A 26,574-nucleotide genomic window follows, 5' to 3' on the forward strand; every position below is an offset into this window, starting at 1 on the left:
AATGTAGCCTTATGATAAAAGTAGAATTCGTTCATCTAATTACGTTTCCTGACTGGTTTGCCAGTCTGAGGGACTTGTATCATATCCAATACCAAAGTATTTGGTATCAAATCAAGTTTATTACACTCCGAGACCAGAACAAATAAAATCACTCAAGGACTATCCAGTTAAAAATTCTAGAATAAAATAATAAACAACAAATACAATCTATATTAAAATCACATTTTGGCATTCAATCGTGTCAGTTACACAAGGCCCAAATATTTGGCATTTGCTACCAAAGAAAGCAAAGATCCAGAAGGCCCGAAAACCAAGAATTATTCCATTTTCAATTGAAGCCTCTTTCCTATCCATAACTGGGAGGTGAGGTGGGGGGAGAATCAAGATGGTGGTTGCAATTGGGCAATGGGAGCCCCCATAGCTTGATGTATCCGTGTGTCATTAACACATTACAAAAGGCTTAGATCAGGGCTTAGCTTTTCTAACACTCATCACCTCAGATGTTACTACTTTGAACTACCAAGCAAGGAACTGGGGGTTATCCTGAAGGCTTTACTACACGGCCATGCTGAAGGTTGGGCAATGTCCTAGAGTCAACGGGGGGCCCAGACTCTGGACAGGATCGGACTGCGTCGTTTGTTCTACCCATGCCAGCAGAAGGGGCATGCTATGGATCCCGTCAGTGAAGGAATTCTGGTTGGTGCATCCAGGAGAAGAGCCTTCTGTGCTGTGACTCCAACACTCTGGAGCACGAGTCTCCAACCTTGGCAACTTTAAGCCTGGCGGACTTCAACTTCCAGAATTCAGGAAGTTGAGGTCCGCCAGGCTTAAAGTTGCCACGGTTGGGAGACCCCTGCTCTGGAATGTCTTACCCCCTCAAGGTGGGATCTGCCCCCTCCCTTCTGACAGGGTCTTGGAGACCTTGATCTGCCAGCTGGCCTGGTGTCCCAATGGGGGTGCATCTTTCTGGAGGTGCTCGACAAACTAAGACCCCCCCCCCACCTTTATCCCTGCACATCCTTCCTTCTTCCCCATCTTTTTAATTGTGCTTTATTGCTGTTATTAGGCATATTTATTGTTCATGGTTTCAGCATTCGCCCAGAGTCACCTTGACACGAGATGGGCAGCAAACAAATCAAAGGAACAATTAAGTCTCCAACCGGCAACTCCAAACCACACGTTGCTCTAACCTTTAAAAAAATGTTACCAGGATGCAGAAAATGGAAGTCTACCATCATTATCCAGTTGTGCTGGTTTTGTTTTACCCTAACTGGTGAAATGTCATAGAAAACCCCAGTGAGGTTGGAAGCCTATGATTCTCCAGCTTGCTCCATCAAAAAACTTGAAGTTGGTTAAAGTTCCTGGGATTTTCCCCTCCGGATCACAAGACTAATTCTGTGGAGCAAATGCAGCCCTTCCCAGGAAAGCAATCGGAGGGCCTCGGAGGATCGCAAGCGAAGATGGACCAGCAGTGCGGAATGGGGACAACTTGCCACGGCCAACATGCCGCAGAACAATTCAACAAATAGAAAAGTTCAATGAATTTCAACAGAACGGTAACCAATTATAACAACAACATAAAGAAAGTCAATGGTGTGGCGTGGTGGGCGTGGCAGGGAAAGGATACTGCAAAATCCCCATTCCCTCCCCATTCCAGGGAAAGGATACTTCAAAATCCCCATTCCCTCCCTACTCTGGGGCCAGCCCGAGGTGGCATTTGCTGGTTCTCCGAACTCCTCAAAATTTCTGCTACCAGTTCTCCAGAACATGTCAGAACCTGCCGGATTTCACCCCAGCTACACACACCAATAGTGTGATGATGATGCAGTTGCAAAAAAAAAAAAAGAAACACATCAACTAAAATGTAGTACTGGCAGTCCTTGACCTACAACCATTATGTTCGGCAAGCGGTGACAGCCTTTAAGCGAGACAGCCTCACTTAATGACCCTCCACCCTCTGTTCCTTCTTATGTGGCCGTTAAATGAACATGGGATTAAGCGGAACATGGAGTGCCTCCTGGGTGGGGGAGGCCCCACCTAGCTGGGTCCATGAAGGAGGCAGACAAGCAGCAAAAGTCCAGCCAGATCCAGGCCTGGCGCCAGCCACGTTCAAAGCAGCTTCCAAAGAACACACACACACACACACAAACACACACACACACGTGCTTGGAAATGCCAAGGAGGAAGTCAGCCTTCCATCCATCCATCCATCCACGGGGTGGGGAACCTTTCACAGAAGAAGGAAGCCATGCTGGTGGGCTGGGCCTCTGCCGCAACTCGCTCCAGGCTTTGGGGAACTGGGGGCGGTGCAGAAGCCTCAATGGAGGAGATGATCGTGCTGCGGGAGGGATCCAGTGCACACACACCCCTTTGGAGTCTCTTCGTGCCCACAAGGGATCTAAGTCCAGCCTGCTTTCAATTCCACGGATTCTTACCTACCCCTACTTTGCTTTCAGCGTTAATAGTTTAGATTCTTGTGACAGTCTGGAATAATCTTGTGTTCATTTGAGCAACGGTGGTTCCTGGTTTCTTGTGCTTGACATGTAACTTTGAAACATGGTCATATATAGGGGGGATTTGGGTGGGTGGGGGAGTCTGTCATAACTTTGAATGGCCATTAACTGAACAGTCATATCTCGAAGACTACCTGTATTGAAATTAAGAAAAATCCTTGGTTCTCCCTAGTCCACTTTGGACAGAGCGCACCTCATATATTGTATTCCATTAGGGATATCTGACAGGTATAACAGATATAACAGAGTTGGAAGGGACCTTGAAGGTCATCTAGTCCAACCCCTTGCCCAAGCAGGAGACCCCTACACTATTTCTGAGAGGGTCTCGTTTTAAGGACATGGACATCTGGATCATGTCCAGAAAAAAGGAAGCCAGACAATTAAGGAAGGAAAAACATATAAGGAGTAAGTTGTTATAGGTGTTCTATCTGGAGGAGATTGTGGGGAAACACATGACAATTGTCTTCAAGCATCTGATGAGCTGACATGTAGAAGTACAGACAGAATTGTTTAAAGTTGTATCAGAAGACAAAAAAAAACCCAGAATTTATATTTCAAAAGCATGTTTTCACCTGGACACCAGGAAAAGAGACCCTAATGGTAAGAACAGCCTCAGAAAATTTGATCTGCCTTTGCTGGGGATGCTGAAACCGAGGCTGGGTGGACATTTTTGATCAGGTTCTACCATGGGTGAAATCCAACAGGTTCTGGAGAACCGGCAGTGGAAATTTTGAGTTGTTCGGAGAACTGGTAGCAGAAATGTTAAGAAGTTCGGAGAACCAGTAGCAGAAATTTTGAGTAGTTCAGAGAACCGGCAAATGCCACCTCTGGTTGGCCCCAGAGTGGGGTAGGAATGGAGATTTTGCAGTATCCTTCCCCTACCACGCCCACCAAGCCATGCCCACAGAACCGGTAGTAAAAAAAATTGAATTTCACTACTGACCTGGAGGTCATCCAGCCCAACCCTGCTCCAGCAGGACATTGTTAAAGTGAGTTTCTGTCTTTTGACCTCCCCAGTCACATGAGTACATAGCCATGCCCACCCAATCACATGACCCACCACCACCAAGCCATGCCCACAGAACTGGTAGGAAAAAAAATTAGATTTCACCACTGGGTTCTACTAAGGCAGGGGTGTCCAAACTTGGGAACTTTAAGACTTGTGGACTTCAAATCCCAGAATTCCCCAGCCAGCCATGCCAACTTTAAGCCAAGTCTTAAAAGTTCCCAAGTTTGGACATCCCTGTACTAAGGGATCCTTCAGCTGAGCTGGGAGTCAGGCTGGATTACCTGCAAGGACTCTTTCAACCTTTATGCTTCATAACCTTACAATGATCTGAAATAGGTACCCTAAGTGTTGCTTCCCCCCACCCACCCAATCAAAACACTTCCATCTTACTTGACCTGAGCTTCAGGCCATGAAAGCCCAGTTCAGGAAAGATTTGGAAACTGCTTCCTATCGAAGGAGAAATACAACACGAAACAACCACCTGAGCATTAATATGAATTATGTTGGAAAACCTATCCCCTTCGCTACAAGTGGGTGGTCAACTCCAGGGGTGGGTTACTCTTACCGTCGCTACCGGTACGCTGCTCACAGGACCGCGCTTTCTGTTCCTGCACACGAGCTGCGCACACATGCGCAATCCACCGCCCCTGTGACACCCAGGCGCCACATGCTATGCGTACAGGCGCAATTGGCCGGTTGCTTTAAAAACTAGTATAGAATGCAGGCGGGCGGGCCAAACGAGCCACGATACTGGTACGCTGTCAGCTGCTCCCGGCTACTACCGGTATGGCCGTACCGTATCATGAGGAACCCACCACTGGTGAGCTCTATCCAGACTACAGCAGTTCTCGTCTTTACCTCTTTTCCCCCTTTCTGGTTCTGCCAACCTCTTGCCCTGCTTTCCGCTTATGGGCCTCAGTGACTTCTCTGATATTCCGAAAGCTCTTTTAACAGGACCAAGATGGCAGCAAAGGAACTGCTCCTTTTAGAGACCGAGAATTGAAGACTTCATAGAGCCGAAAATCCTAGTTCTCTGGATTAGAAGAGCTGGCGGAAGGGCCCAACAGGCATCTGCTTTCAATTTCCTTCCACCCTTTAAGTTCACAGGGGGACCAAGGGACAGCCTGGAAGGAAATTCTGCTCCAAGTCTGTCATTATCTAAAAACTGTATGTGGCCTGTTCTTCGCCGTCTTGCCATTTTCGACCCTTCAAACAGAACTTAAAGCCAAACAAGCACATCCAACATATATCTATTTAGTGAAGTGGAGGGTAGAAACGAAGGAAAGAAGCCCAAAGCCACACTGGCATTCTGGAACCATCTAGACACGGCCCAACCAGAAGACAATAGGACAGAAAGAAACCCTGTTGGCACCCAAAGCCCCAGCTAGAAGCATTCCATGTGTCCTCCGTGGCTCAATAGAACGCAGATGCCGCAGAAACCAAACAATTCCTTCTCCCAAATCAGTGAAACGAGAGACGTCCATTGGGAGGAAGGATAAGCAGGACCGGATGTTCCCTGTCCTGCCAACAGGCCCTCAGTGCCAAGGGCTGAACAAAGGCCGGGCCTAAAAGGATCCATCTTGCCACATCATTAGGGGCCCTCCTAACGCCAGCCACAGGAGAGAGTCCCTTCAATCAAGGCCTCCTTTTCAGGCTGCATCCCCCATAGAGAAGGCCTTTCGGCACTTGACAAATAACACAAACATGACGTTAGAAAGAGAAGGTGGGAGGCAAAAGTGGATTCCATGCTCCGAGGATCAATTTCCATACCTAGATTGAACTAGTACCTGTGACTGTTTTACCTGTTACATTATTCTAAAAATGATAATATTGTACCTAACCAAAAGGGGTCCCACAAAAAGTTATGTCAGACCTTTGAGGTCATCCAGACATGAAGTATGAATAGAATAGAATAACAGAGCTTGACGTCTTCTTGTCCAACCCTCTGCTCAGGCAGGAAACTCTACACCTTTTCAGACAAATGGTTATCCAACATCTTCTTAAAAACTTCCAGTGTTGGAGCATTCACAACTTCTGGAGGCAAGTTGTTCCACGGATGAATTGTTCTCACTATCAGGAAATTTTTCCTCAGTTCTAAGTTGCTTCTCTCCCTCTTCTTTGGGGCAGCCCCTGAGATATTGGAACACGGCTATCATGTCTCCCCTAGTCTCTCTTTTCTTTAAACTAGATTACCCAGTTCCTGCAATGGTTCTTCATATGTTTTAGTCTCCAGTCCCCTAATCACCTTTGTTGCTCTTCTCTGCACTCTTTCTAGAGTCTCCACATCTTTTCTACATCGTGGCAACCAAAAATTGAATGCAGTATTCCAAGTGTGGCCTTACCAAGGCATTATAAAGTGGCATTAAGACTTCACGTGTTATGTGTACTAAGATGAGTACTAACTCTTATCTTTATTTGCTGAAGACTGGAAGAGTTTCTCTCCTTACTCTCTTGGAAAACCAGGGAGGGTCCTTCTGAACGACTCCCCTTGTCCCTCTCCCTCTATGGATGGACATACAGGCAGCCCTTGACTTACAACAGTTCATTTAGTGACCGTTCAAAGTTACAATGCACTGAAAAAAAGACACTTATGACCATTTTTTCACACTTGTGAACACAGCAGCATCCCTATGGATCAGAATGCAGACGCTTAACAACGGACAAGGCATGTTCAAATCCACAAGCCAAGGAAACCGCTGGATTCTCCTGAATAAGCCCCAATGCTCCGTAGCTACAGTTAAAGTGGGACAGAGCTTGGGAGAAACACTATGGGGGCCATTGAAGCAACCACCAAGGGTGTGTGGAGAGGACTTCTAACCAGAAGCTCGCTTTGGTTTCAATCTCTGGACCAAAATCACAAGAAACGCCCCCAGCACTCCGCCAATGGACTCTTGACTTTGTTTCCCGAGTCTCCCTTCAGACTCTTTCCCGAGGCTTTAACATAGCAAATCCCGAATCCTTTTCCAGACTTCCACTGGTTCCTGCCCAGGCAAATGTTACCCTTGTGCTGGGCCAGCAGCACGCTTGGCTCGCCTGCAGGGAGTGTGCGGAGAATCCCCTTCCCCTTGCGCATCCCGCAAAGCAGCTACATTCAATTGAGAATTTTTCAAAAGAGTCACAGGTAACAACAGTGGTAGTCAACCTGGTCCCTACCGCCCACTAGTGGGCGTTCCAGCTTTCATGGTGGGTGGTAGGAGTTTGCTGTAACTCTGCTTTATAAATTTTATAAAGTAAAATTACTTCCCTACTTTATAAATCACCATTACTGTGGAACTGGTGGGCGGTTAGAAAAATTTACTACTAACAGAGATACAAAAGTAGGCGGTAGGTATAAAAAGGTTGACTACCCCTGGGTAACAAGATGGCTCCCCAGAGCATTTAACAAATTGCAACTGAACAACACAGGGTCTTCCCTAATGGGAAGAGGTTCCCTGGGTGGAAATGGGGAAGGGGGGAGGGAGAAAGAGGAGGGGAAGAGAAAGACTGCGAGAAGAGAGTGAAGGTTCGCTCTCCGTGCTTGTGGATTGGTTTCCAAACGTTTCGTTACCAGCGTAGATAACAACTTCAGCGGAGTTTAGGGGATTGTGAACGTAAGACTCTCCACGGAAGTCTGGGGGAGAAACACCGAGGGGGAGGAAGATGGGGGGGGTGTCACTCACATGTGATAAAGTAATCCTGGTGTCTTTTGAATTCCAAGCCCATATAGTTGGGGCTGAACTCCTGAAATTTGATGGTAAAACGGATTTCCAGCTCAGGCCTGTTGCAGGTCACCAACACATTTGGGTCCATGATGGTGCTGCAGAACTCGGCTTGGTCCCGTTTCACAAGGTACAGTTTGTAATATTCATACGGTTTGGATGGCTCTGCCTTCGGACAGATGATGTCCAGCTTGTCCCCAATTTCTGGGTAAATCACCAGCCCTGTGCCGGACATGAATCTGCAAAAAAAAGAAAATGGAAAGAAAAAGGAAATCAGAATGGAATGAGCTGTGCTTCACATGGCATCCACTTCACCTGTTACATTCAGCCCATCCCTGCACAAGGAGAGCATCCGAGCACAGGCCATTTCAAAGTACTACATTTCTACTCCCAAGTGCTACGTTTTTATTTATTTATTTGTATCCCACCTCTCTTAATTTTATAAATAATTCAAGGTAGTGAACACATCCAACAACCTTTCTCCTCCTCTTTCCCCCCAACAGCAACCCTGGGAGGTAGGCTGGGCTGAGAGAGAGCGACTGGCTCTCCCCATCTCCCCCTTTCTGGACTGGTTCCTTAACCATTAGGCCAAAATGGCTGACATCGCCTTCATTTCAGTCTGTTTGGAAAAAGGAAGAGCTCAGCTGAGAGTCCAGTCCCATTAAAGACTGGTTGAAGACGGATGCTTGTCCCTGAGTGCTGTCCGTCCACAAATCTTTCATGGAGACTCCATATTTGCATCATCACCTGGTTCTTTTTCACCCAGGAATGACAGCTTCGGATGAAAATGGAAGACACCATTCCTCTCTGGCAGCCTGACCTTTCCTTCTCTGACCATCTTCACTAGCTTGGGGCCTGCTCTGGGTCTCCCTTTCTTAGCACATGGAAACTTTAAGGCTTGTGAACTCCCAGAGTTCCTCAGCCAGCTTTGCTTGTGGACTTCAACTCCCAGCTGGCTGAGGAATTATGGAAGTTGAAGTCCACAAGCCTTAAATTTGCCAGAGTTGGAGACCCCTGTCTTAGCAGGCTGGTCAGGTCCGGCTTAGAGCCTTCTTAAGGCCAAGGTTCAGTCCGATCTTCTGGCATAGCAATGACCTGAGCCAGACCCTTTGGGCCTGGGTGAAAGATGAAGAAAATGGCTGTGCGAGTGAAATAGATTTCACTCCCCTCCACAGTGATCTGAGGAAATGTGTGTCTCTCCTGCCTCTGCTGGGCACTGGCAGGAGCGATCCTTGGCTCTTCATTCTCCACATGGAGTGGAAGGGAGAGGAGGAAAAATACAAAGCTCCAGATGCTTGAGAGGGAATGAAAACACCCACCCTGATGCCGAACGTCCTTGCTAAGGGAGATGTGGTTGAGTGAAAGGGGGCATTTTTGACTCCTTTAATCTTCGAGGACTCTAGTTCTGATATGTTATCGTTAAACTTTTATTTTGGAGAGTTCAGGAAGGTACATTATTTGAAGATGCCAACCTTGTCCAGCTAAGGGCCGGAGAAGAGTCAAATAGGTTGAGAGGGGAAAGCATTTTAAGAAGAGAGCGGAGAAGGCTGTCGGCCTCATGGTAGGGCTTAAATTGGGGGGGAAACACAGCTCCCCCTTACATTGCAGACTGTTTAAAAGGGTGATGGAACCATCCTTGAAAGAGACTGGCAACCTGACAAAAGGCAGCACAGAAGTCAGGGGGAGTCATTCACACAAGGCTACCAGAGGATTGCAGGTCTGAGCAGCGTATGCGACTGGAGTGGGCAAGGAAGGGGGAGGGCGCATGTGTGGAGGTGAAGGGCGCATAATCGGCCACTGACCAGGTGAAGGCTGCACAGTCGCTGCTGTCAGGTTTCCAAAAGATGCCCCAATTAATTCATGAGCCCAAGCCAAGTTTCAAGAGAAATCCAGTCATTTATTAGGAACACCATTTCGGCAATGCCCTATTGCAGTCAGATCTGACTTCATTTAAATTATTTCCCTTGTGGTGGTGCCTGGGCATCTTGGTGCCTGCTCTGGACAAGCCTCTCCCTCTTGCTCGTGATTAGAAATCCCAAGGGGTCAGTTCAGGACTGCTCTCCCCAAGACAGAGAAGGGAGTCAGCTGTTTCTCTTCCCTCAGGAGTTATTCCACACCAGCTGGCTTCCTTCTTGCTGCTGAACTGCTTGTCCTTTCTCAAAACTGTGGGAACTGACCTTCTGAGCCTACTTCTGGCCCCACATCTTGGGTGTCCATGTGGACACCACAGTATCCCGACAGACCTGGCAGGGCCTTTTGAACGCTGCTGGTGGCCTGTTGAGCCCAAAGCTGGAGGCCAAAAGCAACCCCTGCAAGGTCTCCTCCCTTCCAGCCGACGGAGGCTCACTCCATGGTTTGCACGCTGAGCTTCCAACCCAGCCAGAGCAAGTCAGTGCTTCCCCCACCCCCACTCCCCACAGAGCTTCTCTGCAAAGTCTCCCAGCTAAATTGCACCATGGTGTCTGCCAAGAGCAGCCCATTTCCCTGCCAAAGTGCTGTGTCCCTTTCCCATTTTTTTTTCATTTCAAGTACATTTCTTTCTTTCTTTCTTTTCTTTGTCTGTTTATGTTTCTCAACCTAGAATATTTACAAGAATAGAACTGGTGAACGCAGCATTTATTTTGCACCAGAACACTAACATTTGGAAATTTCATTTCATTCTAATTTTCCCCTGAGAAAGTTTATGATTTCTTTCTAAAGATCAGGGGTCCCCAAACGTGGCAACTTTAAGACTTATGGACTTCAACTCCCAGAATTCTACAGCCAGCAGAATTCTGGGAGTTGAAGTCCACAAGTCTTAAATTTGCCAAGTTTGAAGACCTCTGTTATAGATGAACAAACGTAGACTAAGAATCAGGATCTTGAAATCCTAGTGAGGTCTGTTAATGGCCTCTGAAGAGAGAAACAGCTTGATAGGTAAAACACAAACTGTTACACACCAGATACCCCACCAACCTGCCTCCTATACATACCCTCATAACTCTCACTTGATTGCCTTGTCATGAAAACAGGGGGCTGGGTAGAACCTGAGTAGAACTCTACTCCTGAGTAGAACCAGGAGCAAAGAAACCCTCGGGTGGGCTCCAAGAGCTTCAGCTGATACAACACGAGGCCACGTGGCTGCTAACTCATAACACATTTGGATGGCCCAACATCTGTGGTGCCAAATCCGCATTGGGTACCAACTGCTCCTGGCCCTTACCAGGCCCAGAGCATCCATGGCTGCTAACTGGGAAGGCCTTTCTTCGCCTTTCGGAAGGGCTGGAGAGCTCCACTTGGCCCCACTCTCCAGAGTGAAAGGGAACTGTGGCCCTTTTACAATCCATGAACTTTGACTCCCAGAATACTTGAGCCAGCCATGCTCTAGAGCAGGGGTCTCCAACCTTGGCAACTTTAAGCCTGGAAGACTTCAACTCCCAGAATTCCCCAGCGAGTAAAGCTGGGGTCCCCAATTTGTGAGCCACGGCCCAGTACCACATCACAGGGTAATCACCACCGGGCCTCGTAATTGGCTGGCCAGTGTGCGCACCTCTATGCGTGTGCACAGCCCCTCTCACAGGAGCATAATTGCAGGTACCACTCACGTGTAGTCACGGGGCTTCAGCTCTCCTTGCACAAGCCTTGTTGTCGGAGCTCGCAGCCCCAATCATGCAAGTGTCCTTGCAGGCGCTTGAGGCCCCACTTGCACGAACATTGCAGGCACCCATGCTTGCACATGCACATATGTGCTTGCCCCTCCCACAAAATCATCCCCTCTTTCCCCTCTCCTCCTGCTCCAGGCCACCAACCCAGAAGGGTTGGGGAACTCTGCTCCAGAGAGGTTAAGAAAAGGGTAAGGAGAAGGGGTTTATTTAGAAGGCCCAATTTTAAACAGGGCTGTGTGTGTCTGTAGTGCACGCGCATGCATGTGCCCACGCACCTTCATGTCAGTCTTGATTCCTGACAACTGCCTGGACCAGTGCGGCATTTTTCAGAAGGGGCTTCCCCTGCCTCCTCCTTTTGAGAGAAGGGACTGGCCCAAGGTCATCTTGCTGGCTTCATGCCTAAGGAGGGATTTGATCGATTGATGGTGGATTGCAGGGGTACCACCAATCAGGCCCCAACGTTTTATTCATTTTAATACTTCAAGATAAAATATGGCTGTACTTAGGCGTGCTTGGAAGTGTTTGGAAGAAAACGGCAACCAATTTGAGCATTTAATGTCATTCGTACCCTACGTTCTCTAAGGGGCCTGACTTTGGTGCACCCTGAATGTATAGATGTATGGAACATGGAAGCGGGGGAAGATGGAAAGTCAGGGGAGAACACTGAAATGCATAAGCAGGTAAATGAGACAGGTGTGCATTCGTGTGTGGGACAGAAAGAGAGAGAGAGAATTAATTACATCTTCCTGGGTGTGGAGCTCCAGTATTCTGCATAGTTACTTGCCACTCCCCAAGATTAGTGTAACTGGCATAAATCATGCACAAGAGTGAAAAAAGAGCAGCAGCAGAATAAACTCCCCAGATCCAGGTAAATTCTGAAAGCTCCCAATTAGAATTAACCATTCTTAATAGAGCAGACCCTAGAATTTGAGGGCATTGCGCCATGACAGCGCTGCCCAAAATCACTTCTACTTTCTCTTGCTCTGCCACAGAAATGGGCCACCTGGGTGAATCTCAGCTGGCACTTCATCAAACGTGGACAGTAGGGATACTGGCTGGTCGGGGTTAGGTTAGGCCAGTGGTCCCCAAACTTGGCAGCTTTAAGACTTGTGGACTTCAACTCCCAGAATTCTCCAGCCAGCATAATTTACTTTCTTGTAATCCCTTCCTCTGCAATCTCTCTACTTCGATCAGAGGTCTTCAAACTTGGCAAGTTTAAGACTTGTGGACTTTTAACTTCTGGGAGTTGAAGTCCACAAGTCTTAAACTTGCCAAGTTTGAAGACCTCTGGTCCCATGCGCTGAATTCCTCTTTCCACCTTCAGTGGGCACAATCCACTGGGAAAGGCAATCCACTGAGAACCAGAGCAATCCACTGAGAACCAGAGCAACCCCCTTCCACAGTCCTCCCCATGGCTTCCCTGCTCCCCCTGAGGATCAACCCGTTGCCAGTCCACCCTTTGGGGGAGCACAACTCCGCTGGCGGAGACCCTGGCTCACCTGCACCCCGAGATGACCTCTCTTCTTTGGGCAGAGCCTGAGCCTATGGCTCCCCTCCTCTCCAGGACCAACTCCCAAGGGAAGAGACCCCTGCAGCTTTCCCCCCACAAGATTGCGGCAGGGGATAAGCGAGCCATAACTGAGCCCTGGTGGCGCAGAGGTTAGAATGCAGCATTGCAGGCAAATTCTACTGACAGCCAGGAGTTCGATCCAGACAAGGCTTGAGTTAGACTTCCATTCTCCCCAGGTTGGAAAAATGAGAACCCAGATTGTTGGGAGCAAAGATACAAAGGATGCTTCTGTATTGTAAATGATCCAGAAAGTGCCATTGCTATGGAACAGTCTACAAGCATAAATGCCCTCTTGCTAAATGAAATAAATGCCGCCTCCCTGCCCTGGGATGGACAACAGCCCAGAAACGTGTCAATGAGTGGGATGCCCTTTTCTCTATCCAGCCAGATTGCAGTAATGGACACAGGTCGCCTGTCCTCTCAGGTACAACCACATCATGGACGAAGGTAAACTTGTTACAGATAGTTCTTACCCCAATAGGTAAACAGCACAGTCATTAAGTGAGGTCCCACAAGGCTGGGACTAGCGACTTCATGCCAGGTTCCCCCCCCCCCTTCAACTCTGATCAGAAGCTGGGTGTGGCAATCACATGACCATGGCATGTCACGACCCCTGTAAATGTTGAGCCAATTGGCAAGTGCCCAAATCGGGATCACATAACTGGAACTGTTGTGGCCACAAGTTTGAGAAGAGATCATAACTTAGAAGAGTGGCTGAATGAGCAGTCACTAAACAAGGACTATTTGTACTAGATAGATATAGTATTTATGTTTACTATTTTTCAGTTTTTCTAATCTCTATGAAAAGTTGCTTACGTTGAAAGGAAATAGGATGACGCGTATGAAAGGTGTGTGTGTGTGTCTGTGTGTGTGTGTGTCTTTGTCACTCTCTCTAGGACGCTGGCTTGGACGCTGGCGGCAAAGCAGCTGCCCTGGAAGAGCCATGCCAGGAGAACCTGGTGCCAGCCTCCCTCCCCTCTGGCTCTCCAGAGCAGGGGGGAGGGGGTGTCTTGCGCTGCCTTTTGAACGCTCGCCATAAGAATCCCCAAAGACAAAAGCGGGAAGGCGAACTCTGGGCAGCCTCCATAGACAAGAAGTTAGAGGATGCTGTCATTCCCTTTCGTTGCGCAAGACTTTAGGCTGCTTTACACTGCTCTTTAAAATGGACAGGCAGGAAAAATTAGAGCAGGCGTCCGCAAACCTGGCAACTTTAAGACTTGTGGGCTTTAACTCCCAGAATTCTCCAGCCAGCATAACTCCAGCATAGCTGGCTGGAGAATTCTGGGAGTTGAAGTCCACAAGTCTTAAAAGTTGCCAAGTTTGAAGACCACTGAATTAGAAGATGAACTGCAAACCCTCCAGATTTTCTTCAGCTGAGCCTCGCTTCCAATTCATGGCCATCTCTAGGCAGTTTCTTGGCAGTGGAAGTACTCACCCCACCACCACCACGCCTGGCCCTGGAGGGCTCTCCCACACTCTCTTCTCGCCCCCCCCCCTCTCCCCCAGCCTTGGATCTGCCCGCCGGTACCTGGCCAAGCCCAGCCAGACAAGATCAGCCGGGTGAGGCAATCGACGGAAGCCAATTTACAAATTAATTCTGACATCACTGTGTCAACGGCTGATCTTGGAACAGCCGTCCAGCTCTCTGACCCACTCGGGGAAGCCCAGAAGAAGTGGGAAATCTGCACACTCCCATTCATGTGTGAGAAGGGGAGGTCTCTACAACCCTTTGCCTCCTGGATACTCTGGGGAGATGCAGCTCTCTCTCTCCCCAAGTTGCTAGACTAGAATAGAATAACAGAGTTGGGAGGGACCTTGAAGGTCTTCTAGTCCAACCCCCTGCTCAGGCAGGAAACCCTACACCACTTCAGACAAATGGCTATCCAACATCATCTTCAAAACTTCCAGTGTTGGAGCATTCACAGCTTCTAGAGGCAAGTAGTTCCACTGATTAATTGTTTTCACTTTCAGGAAATTTCTCCTTAGTTCTGCTTCTCTCCTTGATTAGTTTCCACCCATTGCTTCTTGTCCTGCCTTCGGGTGCTCTGGAGAATAAGTTGACTCCCTCTTCTCTGTGGCAGCCCCTCAAATATTAGAACACAGCTATGATGTCACTCCTAGTCCTTCTTTTAATTAAACTAGACCAGTCATGGCTAACCTTTCTGTTGTCACATGCTGAAAGCGCACATGTGCGCACTGATAACGCAATGCATGTGCAACCCCAATGCCTGCCTTGCCCCCCACACATGTGCATGACCCATGTGCGCCCCATACACATGCGCACAACACCCACCCCTGCACATCTATGCAAGTCTCCTACATGTTCCCTGCGCATGCACGGCAGACACCTGAAGACCAGCTGGCTGGCAGGAGGCACGCATGCATGTGCGGTGGAGCTGAGCTGGGGCGACAGCTCATGTGCCTGCAGAGAGGGCTCTGTGTGCCACCTGTGGCATGTGTGTCATAGGTTTGCCATCACGGAACTAGACATACTTGTATCACAACTTCTGTATCACATCTCTCGCTATCTAAAATTTTAAATTTAAGTCAAGGGAAAATAAACAGGAAGCCTGTTTCTAGCTCAGTGATGGCGAATCTTTTCGGCACTGAGTGCCCAAACTGGAACACGTGTGTGCGTGTTGGGAACACTGGAAACCTGAAGACCAGCTGGCTGGCACACGCGTGCCTGTTTTTCTGTCATTTTGGGGGCTGTTTTCGGGCCATTTTCAGGCTGGTTTTCAGCCCCAAAACAGCCTGAAAATGGCCCTGAAAATGGCTTGAGGTGGGGTTTTTTTGGCCTTTTTGGCCATTTTTCTGGCCGTTTTCTGGTGCTTCGGCACCTGCGAAGACCAGCTGGAAACCATGTGCGCCGGAAAGCAGAAGAGCAGCTGGTGACGGCATGTGTGCCCCGAGAGAGAGCTCTGCATGCCAGAGATTCGCCATCACAGCTCTAGCCTGGCCGTGTTGTCTGGTCAGTGTCAGGCCTGCAGTCAGATTCCTTTTAGGATCTTTGGTCTGCCACACTCTCTCTCTTTCTTTACTATGCTGTTCATTAATGGGGTAATTGGGAGGGGGGAATAGTAAGGAGTAGAATGTGTTGTTGTCAAAATAAAACTTTCCTTTCTAGAAAGCCAAGATCATCCTTTGTCTCTGCACCTGACTGGAACTAGATGGGTGGAACTGCCAGCGTGGCAGTGGGAGATTGGACCATGGGATGGACTTGTGGTGTGAGGCAAGATCATGAACTTTCAACTGGGTGGGAACCCCGGGAAGCTTTCAGATTTGGGTTTTCCACAGATATGCCAACATGTCTCTCTCAATAAATTGGAAATTTGAGGAAAGTTCTGCCTTCGACTCTGATTTCATTTTGGATGATATTTGAAACGCTGACAATCATGAGAAAGCCCCCCAACAAAAAAGATCTCAATGCACCCATCAGGGAGCAATGAAATCATCAGTCAGCCTTCCAAGGAAGCCCGGAGAAGCAGCCCTTCCCTTTGGCCTCTGTGGATGGAGGTGCCTTTGTCATGCTGGTTCTCTAGGCTGTGATTTTCTCCTGTCCTTGTTCTGACCAAGTCCTAGACAGGTAGTCCTTGACTTACGACAGTTCATTTAGTAACTGTTGGAAATTACAACGGCACTGAAAAAAAGTGACAGGACCATTTTTCAGTGTTACAACCTTTGGCGCATCTCCGTGATCCTGTGACCAAAATTCAGATGCTTGGCAACTGACTCATACTTATACAAAGTCCCGATGTCACAGGATCACCTTCTGCAACCTTCTGACAAGCAAAAGTCAATGGGGAGCCCAAATTCGCTTAGCCACCATGATACTAACTTAATAACTTCAGTGATTCACTTAACAATTGTGGCCAAAAAAAAAAGCCGTAAAATGGGGGGAAACTCACTTAACAAATGTTTCCCTGAACAACAGAAACACTGGGCTCAATTGTGGTCGTAAGTCAAGGACTACCTGTGTAAGAATAAAATTTACATTCTTTTCAGCTGCATTTTCCGTTCTCCTCTTTTGAGTGGGCTTGTCAATCTCCACCTCTCTTTTGTTTCGGTAATTGCTGTATTTGCTCTCCTGTTGTTTTTTTACTGATTATGTGAGAGGTAATTTGCACAAAGCCCAGTTGCTGAGACAAAGAGGAGCGTAATTTTGCTATTCCATCATTCCCTAAGCCTCCTCACTGCAAGTGTTGCACAAATTCACCGAACAAAGCCTGGAAAAACAGCAACAGTCCCTTGGTGTCTTCTACTATTTCACTTAGAGCAGGACTGTAGCCAGCCCAAACGTATCACAGCATCAGTCAAAAGTGTGTGTGTGGGGGGGGGGACTATTTGGTTGTAACCCCCATCTGGTGACAAAGATGTAGGCTGAAGAACAAGTCAGCTATTTCACCACACAGATTTTATTATAATATTTAAGAAAAAAAAAACACAACAATTTTGTCCCTTGCATGAAATGAACACGCAAGTAGGTGGAGGCTGTTTTCATGGGAGATGGTCCCACACATTGTGCAAACAGGCCTCCCTCAATTTTTGTTGAAGAACTGGCCATTAACCTGGAGATGCAAATCTCCCCAAGGAACCACTTGTGAATTCACTCACACATGCATGCAACCAAGGCCTTTCTGAACTCTCCAGAGATTATACATAGGTTTAGCAGGAACCATATGTACCGATTGAGTGATTATGAGCTATGAAGTCATTCGGACTCCTAGCAACCATATAGATTATCTCTGTGATTGTTTGTTTGTTTTTTTGTTTTTTCAAGTCATCATTTACTCCCGGCAACAGCATCACAATTGCATGCGGTTTCTTGCCAAGATTTCAAAACATGTTTTCTATCCTCTGTTTCCTAGGGCTGGGAGTGAGTGGATGGCTGAATAACATATGAATAAAAAAGGAAAATAAGGCCATGCATGAATGGAAGGATATGACCTATGCAATGAAGTATCTTTGCACAGAAAGGCACAACTAGAAGCCCGAAAACCAGGTAGGGAATACCTTACCTGTGGAGGAATGCAACAACAGGTATGGCTGGTTTAATGAAAAGAAGGACTAAGGGAATGACATGATAGAAGTCTTCCAATATTTGAGGGGCTGCTCCAAAGAAGAGGGGGGCAACTTATTTTCCAAAGCATCAGAAGGCAAGACAAGAAACAATAGATGAAAACTAATCAAGGAGAGAACCAACTCAGAATAAGGAGAAATTTCCTGATGATGAGAACGATTAACCAGTGGAACAGCTTGCCTCCAGAAGTTGTGGATGCTCCATCACTGGAGGTTTTTAAGAAGAGGTTGGACAACCATTTGTCTGAAATGCTATAGGGTTTCCTACTTGAGCAGAGGGTTGAACTAGAAGATCTCCAAGGTCCCTTCCAACTCTTGTTATTCTGCTAACAGATCCTTTATTTGGGGGGGGGGGGAATCTTCAAAAGTCCACACAACACAAAAGATTCATCTGCCACAAAGCAAAGGAAGAGTCAACTTTAGGATGCCACGGATTTACACCTCTTGTAAATCTACCCATGTAAGTCCCGCCTCTCTCTACAGCCAAAGAAGAGTGATGTAATTCAGATCATCCAGAACTGGGAGCATTTCAATAAATAATGGAGAAGCTGAAGTTGCAATACCCTCCCAAATCTGCCACCTAAGAGGGCATTCTAAGCACACCCTGTCTGGCAGCGCCGGGTCAAAGTGGAAGTTTCAACTGCCAGGAAAAGCAACAATATGGGGCAACCCCTGCTTTGTGTCTTTGTGCTGATGTGGAAAAATCAAATCAAGTATATATACTAGTTTGCATGCAGGTAGGAGTTTCAGTAGCAAATCCCACCGTATAAGTATTTGGAGGAAACCCCAGTTTGGAGATCAGCTAGAACCGTGATGGCGAACCTATGGCACGTGTGCCCAAAGTGGCATGCAGAGCCATGTCACCTGGCATGCGTGGGGTTGCCCGTTCTTCTTCCGGGTTTCTGGTGTCCAAGCGCACGACGATCAGCTGGCCTTCATGCGTGCGGCACTGCCAGGAACTGGAAGAGCTGGCCTTCTGTTTTCTGGTGTGAACATGAGCCAGCTGATCATCAGGGGCGCATGCACACCAGTACTGGAAGACCAGCTGGCTGGTGCATATGTGTGTGCCAGAAATTGGAAATTCATTTTCCTGCACGTGCATGCCTCCTGGGCAGCTCCTCCTCTGGTTTGCATGCCACACTCCCTTTTTGGCACTCGGTGCTGAAAATGTTTGCCATCACTGAGCTCAATGAATTTGGACCAGTTCCCTCAGCCAAAAATGGAAGCCAAAAACCCATTGATGCCCTATCCCAGACTGGTTAATCCCAGGGTGTTTAATAATAGCCCATAACCTTAAATGAAGAGTCCCTCATGTTACACTGGGCTGTTTCTGAATAATGAGAATGAGGACGATGAAAAATCACCTATGCCTAACCCACTTGCAGGTTTTTTGTTAAGGGCCACGTTTGAACTACAACTGCCATGTTTTCTCCATCTGGACATTTAGAAAAAGTAGAATGAGGAAAATTTCATCCAGAATATATGCTATTCATCTGTATTAGCCGAGGTTGATTATTCCCAAATCCTCGGAAAGATTACTGCGATCCCCCCAATGCTTCCCTTAAAACCATCCCAGCCTCCGTTGCCCTGGGGACAGGTGGTAGAAGCTCCAGACAGGAGAGCAGCCCCAAGTCACCTGAACCCAAAGGGAGACTCCGGCTGGGATCCTCTCAAGGGCCAGAGGCAGAAACTGCTCAGGCCACAGAAGTCTTTGCTCCGGAGCAACTCACGGCCCACATCCAGCCTGCAGGATGCTTAGATCTGGCCCATGGAGGCACCCTGGAAACAGTGAAGGACTGACCCACGGTGCCTCTGCCAGCAACAAATGGCTTCCGAGCTCCATTTTGGCTGCGACAGCCTCCTGCAACCCTCTGCCAGTGAAAACGGAGCTCGGGAGGGCCGCACATGGCCAGCAGATTTTTGGCCCTTTGGAGGGCTGGGGGAGGCTGTTTTTCATCCTCCCCAGAGTTCAGGAAAGCCTCTGGAGCCTGGGGAGGGTGAAAATCCCCCCCCCATGCTCAGGTATCGCTCGTGCATGTGCGGTGGGGTGTCGCTCATGCATGTGCAGGTGGGAGGGGTCGCATGCGCAGGCGGGAGGGGATGCGCACACAGTTTTGGCACACCTTTAGAAAAAGGTTAGCCATCACTGCCCTAGATCATATTTAGATGGATGAAGGGCTAATGGTAATGAAACTGCAAGGAGCAAACCCTGTTCCTGTTCAGTGGCCGGGCCAATTCTGGCCACATAAGGCCATCCTCGACTGAAAAAGGTGTTAACTTCCCATATGAAACCTCAGCCCACAATCCCCCACTGGGCGACCTATAAATATCCATCCCATCTCTCAGCATAACAGGGCGAGGGTTTCGGTGCAAAAACATAAGCCTCATGGAAAAAATCCAAGCGATGTGTCACTCTTGCCTACAGGAAAAGGCCTTCTCCACACCACGGGAGCTCTCACCCACCCCTGGGTCCCAGTCTTGACCCACAACAGCTGCCTCTCTGCTACCAAGGTAAAGAAGAGACCGGGGCAACCATATGGCTAAAAACACCAACACAAAGCAGAGTTGTCCCCCCTGGAGTGAGCCGAGATTCCCTCAATCCCCACCCATGAAGGCTGCCTGGAAAGAGCTGCGCTCCAAATGAGCTGCATACCTCATTTATTTACATTTCAAACATTTATACAGCCACTCAGCTTGTGCCAAACTCTAGGCAGCTCACAAGCTTCCAGTTTCCAGCATGTACATGTGCACTGGCCAGCTAATCTTCTGCTTACTGACACACATGTGTGCACGACGATCAGCTAGCTGACGTGCATTCTCACACTGGAAAACAGAAGACCAGCTCTTCCAGTTTCTAGTACTGCCACACCCATGAAGGTCAGCTGATCATCATGCATGCATACGCACCAGAAACCTGGAAGAGGAAAGGCTGACACTACGCATGCCAGGCGACATGGCTCCACGTGCCACTTTGGGCACGCATGCCATAGGTTTCCCATCACGGCTCTAGAGCATGCAGGGCAGGGCTGAGTGCTCAAGAGAGGACAACTTGTATGCCCGTCCTATGAACAGACCAACCGGAACTGCTCAAGAACCACACGGAATCCTTGAGCTCAAAAAAGGCAGGGAGATCTGCAGGGGCAGCAGCCGGAGGCGCATCCTTGCCCATGGTAGCAATAGCAATAGCAGTAGACTTATATACCGCTTCATAGGGCTTTCAGCCCTCTCTAAGCGGTTTACAGAGAGTCAGCATATTGCCCCCAACAATCTGGGTCCTCATTTTACCCACCTCGGAAGGATGGAAGGCTGAGTCAACCCTGAGCCAGTGAGATTTGAACCGCTGAACTGCTGATCTAGCAGTAGCCTGCAGTGCTGCATTTAACCACTGCGCCACCTTGGCTCTTATGGTGTGACTTCCCCAGCCTGGAAAGTCTGTGGAGCTACTGCTGCTGTTAAGGATGAGGCCGAGTCAATACTGGAACCTCGCCCAGCCCCATGGCTGCTCCTCTCTTCCGACCCCCTCTCTGCTCTTCCCAAATGGCTGCCACTACTGCCACCCTCTCACCCTCCCAAGAGATAAAAACCACTTGGGACAAGGCCCCCTCTACACTCAGATTCAAGGCCCCATTGAGACAACAAGGATTCAGTTGCCACATCCTCCTCCTCCTCCCCGCTCCACTCCTTGTGCCCCTCAGGCTCTTTCTCAGAAAGCTTTCTGAATTGCAAGAGGTCTGCTCAGGCCCCCAGAGACAAAGGACCGGCACAGATTTACACAAGGCACTAATGCAGCATCCAAGGTTGCCTTGGTAACTACAGACGTTGGGAATCTGGGCTTAACTCCGCAGCCCTGCCTCTCCCGATTCCACCCCCCCCCAAGAAATGGCCAACCCTTCCCTCCTCCCTTCAAGCAACAGGACAACTGCCTTCGCCACTGCACCCCGCTTTGTACCCCCAAGTCAGCTGGGTGAAAAAGGGGGAAAGAAAGGGAGCCAAGGTCGGTCGCCACTTTTACCGAACACCATTCGTGGCTTTCCACATTACTTCAGAGCAGAAAGTTGCCGCAGTCACACACACACCCGCCCTCCCCCCCAAGCCAGACCGCACAGATCGCTGCTGCTGTGGACGGGGACCCCACAGACATACGGTCCATGTCTGCGTGCATAATGTTTGCTGCAGAAGACCTTTCGCATGCTGATATTCTGAGTTACGTGGAAATGCTGCCAAAGCAACTGGCCCAGGATTGGCCTCGCCAAGAGGAGCTGTGGCCTTGCTCCTTCTCTGAGGGACAGGATGGCACAAGAGGAGCTCAGTGGATGCCTCCGTCCTCCACACAGCCAGCCTCACCTGAGCACAACAGCTGTCCTTTTGCAGACAGCCAGGATGGCTTCGTCCAAGAAAGCCCCAAGAGGGCAGGGTGGTTGGGCCATCCACAGCTGGGGAACCACCTCATCATAGGCAGCCATGCTTAGGGCAGCAGAAACTTAGGGCGCCCTCATCCAACCCAACACACAGCATTCCACTCCTTTCCACTGAAACTGGTTGAATCTCGAGAGTTAGGGGTAGGTGTGTGTGTGTGTGTGTGTGTGTGTGTGTGTGTGTGTCTGTGTGTAGACAGCGTTCTGCTTTTTCCTGTAGGATGCAAGGAAAAAAGGAGCCAGATTCTGAAGAAGCCAACCCTTCACAGCTGAACAAAAGCCAGAGCCTCACTGGAGGTCTCGCCAGCAGAAGTGGAAGGGAGAGGATGAGATTCCCCCCCCCCCAGGTGTAGCTCAGGTAGCTTGGTTTTTCAGGTAGGCAACACCAGCTTCATTTTTTTTTTTTAACAAAGATGATGCCGCAAAGCCCAGAGGCTCCTGGCCAATAGAAAGAAAGAAAGGAAAGAGGGGAAATCCAGCTGCTCAGGAAGGACAACTCAGAAATCCCTCAATATCCCTGATGGCAATGTCTACTACTACTACGATGACAACCACAATAACACCGTTTGTGTCAGAAGCACTCTTACCAAGGCGTTTCTGGGTTGAAGTGATTAACCACTGACATTACTGTTGCCCAGGGAATGCCAGAGGGCTCCTTTTATGTCCCCAGTATTTTCCCACCCAAGTGGTACCTATTTATCTACTTGTATTTGCATGCTTTCCGCTCTGGGACAAACTGACGGGAGCTCTCGGGTTTTGAACTGCTGAGTCGTCAGCCTCTCCATGATCTTCTGACTCAGCATCCTAGCCACATGAGTCACCACAGCCCCCATGTCCCTGTCTGTGAGAGCAAAGCAAAAGCTAAGTTGAAACTAAACGCTATTTCTGAACACATCATCATCTGTCTGGTGCTTGCGATTGTGGGTCAGAGAGACTTGCTGGCAAAAAGAAGTCAAGGAAACGATTGGAAAAAATCAAGGGAATGATCAGACCACTAATGGGAGAAGATGGCAAGAAGATGAAGGACAGCAGAGAAAAAGGGGAACTATGGCATTCCTTTTTTGCATCTCACTTTACACTAAAGGGAAGAAAAAACAGTCCTATCAAAAGTAGTACTTTTCAAGACAGATTAAGAATACAAGTCAAAGTGGACAAGAAAATAGTAAGACAACACCTGTCCATTGTAGACAAGTTCAAATCACCAGGCACCAGAGGGATTACATCCTAGAATTCTGCAGGAGCTGGCAGCTGTGAGCTCAGAACCACTGAACCATGTCATTCAAAGCTTCTTGAGCACCAGGGAAATACCAGAGGGCTAGAAAAGAGTTGATGTGATACCAATCTTCAAACAAGAGGGGAAGAGGGTCCAGGAATTTACAGACCAATCAGCCTGACATCAATACCTGGGAAGATCCTGGAAAAGATAATCAACCAATGGATTTCCAAACAACTAAAAACAAACAAAGCTATTATCAGAAGCCAACATGGGTTTGTCAAAAACATGCCAGACAAGCCTTATTGCATTCTTTGTCAAAGTGACTAAATTAGTGGACCAGCAAAATGTTGTGGACATCGTATACTTGGATTTCAATAAGGGATTTGACAAAGTAGACCCACAACCTATTTCTTGGTAAGAAAGAAAAATATGGGATAGACAGCATCACCACCAGATGGATTCGTAACTGGCTGGATCTTCCCTGGGTCTCTTCCCTGCTCTGCTTGGCACCAGAAATGTTATGTGCAGCAGTGTTTGCTTAATATCCAGCACTTTGGTTACTCCTGCCATCAGCAACCCTGCCAACCAGGCAGCCTGAGGGTCTCCCAGCAAACTTCCAGAGCTCTGCCTCAAAGTTTCCCAGAGAAAAGAAGACCTGGCATAGCAAGGACCCTCCTGGTCAACCTTTTACTACTCAACATCAAGAAATATGGCCTTGGTGCATCTACTTAACTAGGCCCTTATTAGGATAGCAGTACAACATCTATAGATTAATATTGTAGAGGTTTGCCTTTGTGACAGCAGCCCAAATGTTGTTTAGGAAAATGAAGACACACAAAGAAATACCAGGTATGGTTTCACAATTGCATACTAACACAGAGAGAAGCAGATGGGGATTCCTGAAACCACGGTCCATTGCCAGGAAAGAGAAAAGAAGGGGATACATGAAGCAAGGACTCCCAAAAGGCTCAGAAAAAGCATGCACCAGAAAGAAGAAGCTGATCAGACATGCAGAGCTGCAACCAGATTTGTCAGGAAATCATCAGGAACGCGGGGTCAAGCACGGAGACAGGGCAGGGGGCAGCTGCACGCTCTCTACATCAAAACGGGGGGTGGGGGGCAGCTGCTTGTGAGCCGCAATCAAGAGGGAGAAAAGGAAGACAGCGGCTTCTTTCTTCAGATTATGAAGGACGAAGAAAGGAAAAGCCGAACGGCGGCTAGACTGAAAATCACATATTGTTCTCCCACAGCACTTTTGGGGGAACCGGAAGGGGGTAGAACTGGCAAATGAAGGGCAAGCATTGAATCACAGAGTTAGAAGGGATCTAGGAGATGATCAAGTGCAATTTCTTCTATGCTGCAGGATTCACTAGAGACAAATGGCGATCCTTTGAAAACCTCCAGGGAAGGGGGGGGACCCCACCCACCCAGGCACCATTTCTGGATCTGTCACACTTGAAGGATTGCTCCCAGGGTCTCTTCTGCTTTTGTTGTCACGTTCCACTTGACAAATGAAAAATCTGGACAAGCAAAAATACCTTTCAGAATATAAAATATATATATTTGCTTCACCAATAAATAAAAGGGCAGATGACTGGCACATATTCCTTAAAGTGGGATTAAGAAGGCCCCATAACAGAAATAAGGGAAAAGATTGGGACAAGAATCCTTCCAGTGGGGGAGTCCATGTTCTCCAACGTTCAGGCATTCTGTGTCCTGGGACAATGGAGGCTGGCCATTTCTTCCAAGACTTCAGATAAAGAGAAGGAGGAAACCTACAGCAACTGGAAGGGATAACCAAGGCTCAGACTTGCCAGATGAAGAGAGCAGGGTGGTCAAATCCCACCCAGAAATCCTTGCATGTTGAACCCCAATCCTGTGATCAAGCTGGGATGCTAAGCCCACATCTCTTGAAGGAAGTACTGTGTTTCCCCGAAAATAAGACAGGGTCTTATTTTTGTTGACCCCCAAAATAAGCGTTTGGTCTTAGTTTAGGGGAGGTCTTATTATTTTTCAGGTGCAGGAGATAGTGAGCATAGTCACCTCATGGCTGCTGTTGTGTTGCAATATTATCAGGGAGGGCTTATTCTCTGGGGCGGGCTTATTTTCAGGAAAACAGGGTAGATTTATTTGAGACTTGAAAGGGGCCCCCAAGAAAATAGTTTTGGAACTAAGATTCTTTGGGAAAGCAAGTGGAGCAAAGAAGAGAGGATAAAGGTTTGTTGAGGAGAAATGGTGTAAAAGAAGCAGGAACACCTCCCTACTGCTATGGACAACAGAACTAGATCTAACACACTTCCAGGCACAGGAGCTTTTGAACAATAGGACGACCTTCATCCCGAAATGAACCAGAGAGGACAAACAGAAGAGAAATCTCTCCGTTGTTGGGGTAGTCAAGAAGGAACGCAGCCTCTGAGGGGATGTCCCCTGGAGCACTGCAAAATCAGGCCAGCAGGTAGAAGGAACAGATTGAAAAGGATGCTAACAAATTTCACAGCTTTCTTTAAATGCACTGAGAATAGAAGGAAATGAGTCAATGAGTATGACCAGCTACTAGACAAAAAAAAAGGCGAGAAGAAAAAAGCAAGGAAAGTGTGCCATAGCAATAGCAATAGCAGTAGACTTATATACCGCTTCATAGGCCTTTCAGGCCTCTCTAAGCGGTTTACAGAGAGTCAGCATATTGCCCCCAACAATCTGGGTCCTCATTTTACCCACCTCGGAAGGATGGAAGGCTGAGTCAACCCTGAGCCGGTGAGATTTGAACCGCTGACCTGCTGATCTAGCAGTAGCCTGCAGTGCTGCATTTAACCACTGCGCCATGATAAATAGCAGGGTGATGGGGCAAGTCTCCAAAGCTGACAGGTGCATGATCAGCCCACTCTTCTCTACTCTGGATAAGTTCACATCTTCAGGGACAAGAGCTCCCGGAAAGTCAACCTGGCTCACCCCCTGGGATAAAAGGAGGCATGAACCCCCCCAAAAAGTCCTGGAAATAGGTGAAGATCCATGAAATGACAGAGTAATCAGTCTGACATCAAATCATTTTCACAGGTATCTATGTCAGCCTGAAAATAATTATACCCAAGAACTAATCTCCCAGAGCTCTGATTAATACAACTTATTAAAAAGTCCACAATTCTGCTGAGTATTTTGAAATTATAAACCTATATATAGGCAAATTAGAGTAGGACAATTCTTCTCATGCTGTTTCATTGCAAAGGGTGTGTGGGTGTGTGTGGGTGTGTGTGTTCGTGTGTATGTGTGCGCACGCACTCTCACCAATCTGAGATCTATCTTTTAAAAGACTTCCCTGAATCTTAGATCATAGACTTGGAACAAACCATAGAGGTCATCTACAGGTAGGTCCTCACAACCTTACAACCACAATGGAGCTCAGAATTTTGGTTGTAAGTTGTTACAGTTGTAA

At 48.0% G+C, this 26,574-nt stretch overlaps 1 protein-coding gene across 1 annotated transcript in view; it reads right to left on the minus strand.

Annotated features, from left to right (window-relative positions):
• Positions 1-26,574, minus strand: part of EFNB1 (ephrin B1) — an 89,711-nt gene that overhangs the window by 40,363 nt on the left and 22,774 nt on the right. The window contains exon 2 of the mRNA XM_032227968.1: positions 7,182-7,459. Within this exon, the coding sequence (XP_032083859.1) occupies positions 7,182-7,455 (274 nt within the window). The 5' untranslated portion in view covers positions 7,456-7,459. The remainder of the gene's footprint in view (positions 1-7,181; positions 7,460-26,574) is intronic.

This window comes from Thamnophis elegans, chromosome 12 (assembly GCF_009769535.1).
Source record: "Thamnophis elegans isolate rThaEle1 chromosome 12, rThaEle1.pri, whole genome shotgun sequence".
Classification (NCBI taxonomy): Eukaryota; Metazoa; Chordata; class Lepidosauria; order Squamata; family Colubridae; genus Thamnophis; species Thamnophis elegans.